The sequence below is a fragment of the Crocodylus porosus genome, unplaced genomic scaffold, assembly GCF_001723895.1.
Source record: "Crocodylus porosus isolate Cpor-Errol unplaced genomic scaffold, CroPor_comp1, whole genome shotgun sequence".
Classification (NCBI taxonomy): Eukaryota; Metazoa; Chordata; order Crocodylia; family Crocodylidae; genus Crocodylus; species Crocodylus porosus.
Window position 1 is genome coordinate 8,667,128 of NW_017728939.1, and position 7,411 is coordinate 8,674,538.

Consider the following 7,411-nt stretch of genomic DNA (forward strand, 5'->3'; position numbering starts at 1 on the left):
TGAGTGTGGGTGCCAGCCAGGCCCCCCGGCCTGATCACTCATTGCTCCCAGCTGCTGGTGTTGACATCAACTCTTTTCCTCCTCTGTCAACTCCCAGGCCCTGGAGGGGCTGATAGAGGCCTGCCTATGGCACCCTTAGGGCCCTGCTTCTTCCTCGCAGCTGGTCGGTGGGGAGGAGGGATGGCAGCCGGGGTCCAGCAGGGATACCCGGGGCCTCGTCTGCACACGCGCTGAGCCACTTTAGCTGTCCTGGCACAGCCTTCAGGCGATGCAAGACGAGCTCCGTGGTGGGGGTGCAGCTCTGCTTGTCCGAGGCTGAACAAGCTGGGGGAACGTATGGGGAGGGCTGCCAGGGGATGGAGCTATGTTAGCCCAGCTCATTGCACCCACCCTGGGGCTCGCACTGCTGTACAGTGCCCCTTGCGCTGGCGTGGTTGTGCTGCTACAACATCTCCGAGCCAACCAGGGTTAGCATGCAGCAGCCAGCGCAGGGGACTGGGCCCTCCCCTGCATGGACACACTGATGCCAGCGAGTCACTTCCTGCTGAGCCTCAGTTTCCCCATCTGTGATGTGGGAGAGTCGTCTTGTAACCAGTGTGTGGAGTTTGGCCTCCCACCCTGATCCCCGCAGACCTACCCAGAGGCAGCAGGGACAGAGCCGGCATCTATCCTCAGGCTCCTGCTGCTGCCAGGAAAATCTCCCTCTGTCCCCAGCCCTGTAGGGCCCATGACACACGGCTTTGATGCCACCCAAAGGTGCCTGGTGTTCCTGCCCTGTGCTGCTAGCTTGCTCCAGGCTGAGCCTGCCCCATGGCATGGAGGGGAGCTGGGAGCCTGAACTGGCCTGTGTGGCACGGTGATCAGGGAGAGCTCTGCTGTTTATCGCTGGGGTCCTGGGCACCTGGGCTCGGGGCTGCTGTTACTAGGGACGGGCTTAAAGGCGTGGGGTGCCCTCCACGCCCTTTGGCTTTGTCCCCCTGCTCCTGCAGCTCCAGCTGTCTGGGGGGAGGCTGGCACCCAGGCCTCACTGCCTGCTGGCCTTGGCGGGTGGGGCCTGTCCCTTTAAGCGGCGATTGGGTGGTGTGCAAGGTGCACAGATCGTTCTGGTATCAGTCATGCGATACACCCTGGGGAGCTCTCGCTTGTTCAGTGCATTCACGTTTAAAGGCACAGGATCTGCTTCCAAGTGGAGCCGAGCCGGCCCCGTGGCTCGGGGGAAGAGGGTGGGTCACCCTGGCCAGCGCGGGCTGCAAGCGGAGCCGCCTGTGAAAGGCGCCCATGTAATGGATACGGCCAGGCGGGAGCCCTGCACACGCCCAGCTAGCGCCTGCGTCCTGCCCAGCGGCCTCCTGAGCCGTGCCCGTGGGAGATGGGCCTGCAGGGAACGGGTCGGGGATGCTGGAGCAGGGGGAGGGCGTCGGGCAGGGAGGCCTCTCCTTGCTCCTGATCTGATTCTTCTTGCAGCGTGTGTGTTTAAACGCGCAGTTTGCACGGGTTGGGCAGGATCCTTCACCCCTCCCTGTTTGCACACGCGTGCTCAGTCCTGGGGAATCCTGCCTCCCCACATACATACTCAGCCCTGTTCAGGCTTGCCCCTGCCCCACCCTGCCAGCCTGGTGCACGTTTTCTGCTCTGACCCAGGCCACGCGGCATCTGAGCCGACCCCCGCCTGGAGCAGGGAGGAAGGGAGTTGGGGGGGGGGGCGGGGGCATTGCCCTGGCGCGGCTGCGGGCAGGACCAGGAGTCCAGGCCAGGGTTTGCCTGCAGTTGCTGCAGGTGCAGGGCATTGGGTAACAGGACCCAGCTCCCTGCCCTCTCTTTGGCTCTGGTCATGGGGCAGAAGCAGGAGGTGCCTGGGCTGGATTTCTGGGCTCCCTGCCTCGGGCTCTGGGCGCAGCCCCCCTGGGAGGGGGAGCTCACAGGGGCTGCTCCCAAGGCTGCCTCCCAGACCAAGAGGCAGTCTGCCACCTCCCGCTGTGCTGAGTTCAGCTGGGCTTGTAAGGTCTGCACAGCCCAGAGGGACAGTGGGCCTTCACCCAGGGCTGGGGGAGTGGAGTGGGGACTTCATTTCCTACTCCGTTGTAGGCGCCAAGCAGGCAACGCACTGCTTCTCCCCTGGGCCGTGTTCCCCATGTCCCTGGGGCGCGAGATGATGCAGCCCGATGCGATCGGGTGGCTGCAGCTGGGTGCCAGGAGTGTGCAGGGCTGCACCCATGTGCAGCAGGAGTCGTGGGCATCTCAGGCTGGCAGGGGCAGGACGGGTGTAGAGCGTGCGGAGCGCAGTACCCCGTGGTGGGGGAGCGGGCACCCGGGCTCCAGCTGCTGCCTCTCCGCAAGATCCTTGTGGCCTCTGCTGTCCCCGGTTGCAGACTGGCTCCTGTCCAAGCCCCTCGCTCCCTGCCCCCTTGCCTAGCCCCGTGGTGCCCCCCCAGCCGAGTACCGGCCAGCCAAGGGAAATTCCCACGGTCTCCAGCGGGACCACGTGCTGGCGCCAAGAGCAGTTCAGTGTTGCATTGAGGCTTGGGTGGCCAGAGGGTACCAGGCCTCTCCCCATCCCAAGCCGGCGGGAGCAGGGAGAGGAGCCGTGCAGATGAGCCTTGAGTGGGGCCTCAGGCTGGAGCTGCCCCTCGCTGTGGGGTGCTGGGCACGGGGGTGCAGCTGGGCTGACTCTCCCTGTTTTTCCCAGGGGCTGCCAAGGCTGAGAACGACAAGCGGCTGAGCGTGCAGTACCGGACGAGGAACGAGGGCCCCGACAACGTCTTCTTCCCCAGCAGCCGCCCACCGCACTTGGAGGAGCTTCACAACCAGGCTCAGGCAGGGCTCAAGTCGCTGCAGCATCAAGGTCTGTGGCACAGCAGGGAACCTCCTTGCCCATCCGCATCCTGCAGCGCTCTGCACAGCTCCCTCCCTGCCTGTCGAGGCCTTTTCTTTGCAGGGGCATCGCTGCCTCGTTGTACCCTCTCCCCCGCAGCCTGTGAGCAGCCTCTGCCCCGTGCTGCCCTGCAGTGGTTTCTTGCTTTGTGCCCCCTCCCTGCTCTCTGGGGAGGTGGCGGGTGGGAGTAGGGGCTCCACAAGCTGGCCCACCGCACAGGGGGCTGGAACAGATAGGGCCTCCTGCCCCTGCATCCAGGGGAAGTGTCCCAAGGGGCTGGCAGGCTGGTGGTGATGTGGAGCAGGTGACAGGCAGAGCCGCTTACACCCCCCCCACTTCCCTTGCTGAGTCTGGTGTGGAAGTGCCACCAGCCTGCAGCCATGCAGCAACCTCTCCCCCTTCCAGACCCGGCTGTGGGCGGGTAGGACGGCGCAGGGGCCGCGTTCAGGGGCCGTGTGGGTGAGCTCTTGCTGTGGTGGTCAGAGTCCAGTGCCTGGGGGCCGGCAGACACAGGCAGCACTGGGGGAGGGCATATCGATCCCAGGGGACAGCATCCCTGAGGGCTCACAGATCATTTTGCAAAGGACACCTGCCAGCTGTGGCACGCAGGGTGGCTGGCTGCTGCCCCCAGCTCTGCTCTGCTGAGCGCTGCCCTGCTCCAGCCTAGGCGGCCTCTCACAGCCACTCCCCTAAAGGATTTTTGCCTTTTGTTGCTTTTCTAGAAAAACAGAAGCAGACCAAAGGCACTTGGGACCATGGAGACACCAACAGCATCCAGGTAAGTGGATACTCGGGGTGGTCATGCCCCAGCATGGGGGTGCAGGCAGCCCTGGGCAGCGAGCCGCCTGGACGCTGTCCTCCCCGTGGCTGTGCAGGCCTGGGAGTCCCGTGGGCAGGCGCTGACAGAGGTCTCAGCAGCGGGGTGGGGCCTGAATGAGTGGCTGGCTGAGGGTAGCAGCCCTGGGAAGGAAGTGCGGGGGCTCGGAGCCGAGGTGGACGGCCAGGCGCTGAGAGAGGGGCCTGGCGGGGGCTTCTCGGCACTGCACGGTTTAGCGGTATGGTTTGTTTGAGCCTGAACGGCCCTGGGAGAGCAGGGTTGCAGGGCTGATGTTGCTGGTGAGAGGCTGGCGTGCACACGGGCACCCGCCTGGGACTGGGGTCCCCAGTGCCTGGATCGTCTCCAGGCCATGCAGGAACTGTGGCTGGGCTGCGAGGGGGGTCTGGACTCCACGTTGCGCCAGTCTGGCCCAGCTGTGCAGCGAGTGGTGCCCTCTGGCGACCTGTCAGGGGAGGACAGGGCTGCTCCCTCTGGACAGTCCCTAGCTCCCGTCTGGACTCTCCTGTCCAGCTTCGCAGAGAGAGGGGTCTGTCTGCTTGCGAGGGCCGACCCGGCTCGCTTGGCTGTGGGGGAATGCCCCCCTGTGAGCTGATTTCCAGGAGATGAGGGGCCCATCTAGGAGCAAGGGGCATGGAGGCTGCTTGCCGGGGCATCACCTGCTCCAGCCCAGGCCCCCTCTGAACCCACATTCCCCCCGGCAGTCTTCCCACATGTCCATGGACGACGATGAGCTCTCGTTCTGCAGCCAGACACAGTCATGCATGACAGACAGCGCCTCGGAGGATGCCCTCTCTGTCCGCTCCGAGATGATCCAGCGGAAAGGTACCGTGGCTGGGCAGGAGAGTGGGGTTGATCTGGCAGCACGGGCCAGCTGAGGGCTGTGGGCCGGACAGGTGGGGATGGGGGCTCGGGGCCACAGAGGAGTAGAGGGATTCCAGTGGGGACAGAGGCTGCCGCTGGCTTTAGGACTGCACCCGTTGCAGGAGGGCCCGGGGGGACCGTAGTCATGCCTTGCCAGGCTTTGTCTCCATCTCTCCCCATTAGGTCAGGAGACCTCGCTTGCTTCCCCCAGCTTTCTTAGCAAAGCAGGCCATCCACGGCACCAGTAGGAGGGTCAACCAATCTGAGGTGCCCTGTGGCTAAGGGGCCTAACTCTGGACCCTTATCTCGGGTACCTTGGAGGAGCCATGGGCACTGTCAGTGCCTCCCCCTACCCCTTTCTTCAGCCCCTTGGCCCTGCTCCCATCTCTGTTGTTTCGTGTGGTACTCTCAGAGTCACTCGGACCCTAGTCCTGTCGCCCCTGCCCCCCACCTACGGGGTGGGTCTTTGGTTCATGGCAGGAAAACTGGGAATCCAATAGATAAACAAGGACAGAAAGAAAGAGTCAGAGCACGCAGCCCTCCAAGCCTCGTGGGCCCTCTCTGCCCCGCATCCGGCTGGCCTCTGCCCCCAGGCAGGAGCCAGGATGGTGCAAGGCCAGCGCCACGGCAGGGGGGAGGGTGACGTCTGTCCTGGGTGGACCGTGCCTGGCTTGTCGCCGCTCACACGCTCGGGACCTTATTTGCCTCTGGTTGCATTCCAGGTTCCACCTTCCGGCCTCATGACTCCTTTCCAAAGTCCTCGGAGAAGGCCGGGAAGAGAAGGAAGGAGAGGAGGACGACCGTGCTGGGCATCCCCCACCACGTCCAGAAGGAGCTCGGTAAGTGGGGGCAGGGGAATGGGCCGCCCTGCCTGGAGCAGCTCCCTCCCCGAGGGGACGAAGCTCCCTCCCCGCGGAGAACCCAGCCCCGGGCTGCAGGTGAGGCTCTGCCACCCCCCGGTAGCAGCGCAGCCTCTGCGGGGGCAAGAGCTGAGCCCTGCCCAGCCCACTGGCTCTGCCTGCCCCTCTGTATCTGTATCACCGCATAGGGGCTTTGCTCCTTCCTTCCCCTCAGGTCTGAGGAATGGCCACGAGCCAAAGGTGCGTCCCAGCAGCATCGCCCCCCGGGACGGCCTCGGGCAGGTGGGTCGGGGCAGCAGTCCCCTGGGCGCGGCCCCCCAGGTCCTGGTGAATGGCGGCGAGGCCATCCGCATCCCAACTGTCGACGGGAAGCTTCAAGAGCGGCCGGCACCCGAAGGCGGTGCCCACGTGTCCCTGCGGGCACTGGAAGAGGCGGAGGCGGAGGCGGCCCTGCAGAAGCACATCGAGCGGATGTACTACGATGACACGCTGCTGGGGAGGAAGACGGCAGCCAAGCTGTCCCCCCTGGTGAGGCCGAAGTCGCTGGCGGTGCCAGGAATGACCACCCACGCCGGGTCCCCCGAGCTGCTGCGCCCCGTCATGTCCATCTCTCCGCAAGGCACCTACCTGTCCAAGATCATCCCCAACGCCATCCTGCCCCCCATGGTGGATGTCGTCGCCCTGACGCGCACCAGCGTGCGGACGCTGAGCCGCTGCAGCCTGGCCTCCAGCCCTGCCTCGGTCCGCTCCCTCACCCGCTTCTCCGAGAGCAGCTGCCGCAGCCGGGAGCCCTCCTCCTCCAGCGACAACTGGAGCCACTCCCAGTCCACGGAGACCATCGTGTCCAACAGCTCCACCATCTCCTCCCACGGCGGTTCTGGCAGCAGGAAGGTGGAGGCTGGGCCGCACGGCGAGGCAGAGCCAGCGGGCAAGTTGGACACGGATCAGCTCGGCGTCAGCAGCGCCGCGAAGCGCGCCGGTGCCAGGTCGGAGCCCACCCCTGTGCCCGCCTCCCGGGGCCTCCTGGTGGCGGGGCCGCGCCGCGCTGGGGGCAGCAGTGGCCGGGCCTCCCCCGCCCACAGCGCCAGCAGCGTGGCGGACGGCTCGGACACCGCCAGCCTGCGGAGCGACCGCTCCTCGGTGCGCAGCGTATCCCTCAGGAAGATGAAGAAACCCCCGGCACCGCCCCGCAGGACCCACTCCCTGCTCCAGAAGGCCCAAGCCAAGGAGGCGGCTGGCAGGGAGCAGAAGGTGCTGGGCTTGCCACCCAAGCCAGAGCGCAGGCCTCAGCACGAGAGTGGCGCACCCTGGACGCCGCGCCTGGGCAGCCGGAGCCTCGCCGGCGAGGACGAGGTCTTCTCCCCGTCCTCGCTGAGTGAGACCAGCAGCCTCCGCTCCGACAGCCTGGCCTACTCGGCCGACGCCAGCTCGCCTGACATCTCGCGGTGCAGCCCGGTGCTGGGGGAGAGGCCGCGGGGCAGGGGGGAAGGCACGGTCCTGGCGCTGAGGGAGTCGCAGGCCGTGCCGAAGCGCAGCTCCCCTGACGGCTTTGACCGCACCATGTCCCCCTCCAGTGGGTACTCGAGCCAGAGCGGCACCCCCACGCTCCCCAGCAAGGGGCTCAGCCCTCACGCCGCCTCCCCCAGCGCCAGGCGGCCGCAGCCAAAGAAGCCGGAGCGGGTCTGCTCCCTCAAGTCTCCCGCGCTGTCCATGTCCTCGTCCCTGACGTCCCTGTCCTCCTCGGCCTCGGACCCAGCCCCCGCCGAGACGGCCCCGCCGCCCCCCGCTGGCCCAGCCCCAGCAGGCAGCTCCCTTCGCCAGCCCCACCACCTCTTCTCCCCTCCCACGGGGGCCGCAGGCCTCGAGGGCAGCAGAGCAGGTGCCCTCGGCACTCCCCAAGCCTGACACCAAGTCACCCCCTCCGTCTCCACCCCCTTCCTACCATCCTCCGCCACCGCCGACGAAAAAGGCTGAATCGAG

At 66.4% G+C, this 7,411-nt stretch overlaps 1 protein-coding gene across 2 annotated transcripts in view; it reads left to right on the forward strand.

Annotated features, from left to right (window-relative positions):
* The window catches only part of KIAA1522 (KIAA1522 ortholog), a 24,286-nt gene extending 16,875 nt beyond the window's left edge, over positions 1-7,411 (forward strand). For both annotated transcript variants that reach the window (XM_019547824.1, XM_019547825.1), the window contains exons 2-6: positions 2,687-2,842; positions 3,595-3,650; positions 4,412-4,532; positions 5,294-5,410; positions 5,646-7,411. In XM_019547824.1, coding sequence (XP_019403369.1) covers positions 2,687-2,842; positions 3,595-3,650; positions 4,412-4,532; positions 5,294-5,410; positions 5,646-7,336 — 2,141 coding nt within the window. In that variant the 3' untranslated portion in view covers positions 7,337-7,411. The remainder of the gene's footprint in view (positions 1-2,686; positions 2,843-3,594; positions 3,651-4,411; positions 4,533-5,293; positions 5,411-5,645) is intronic.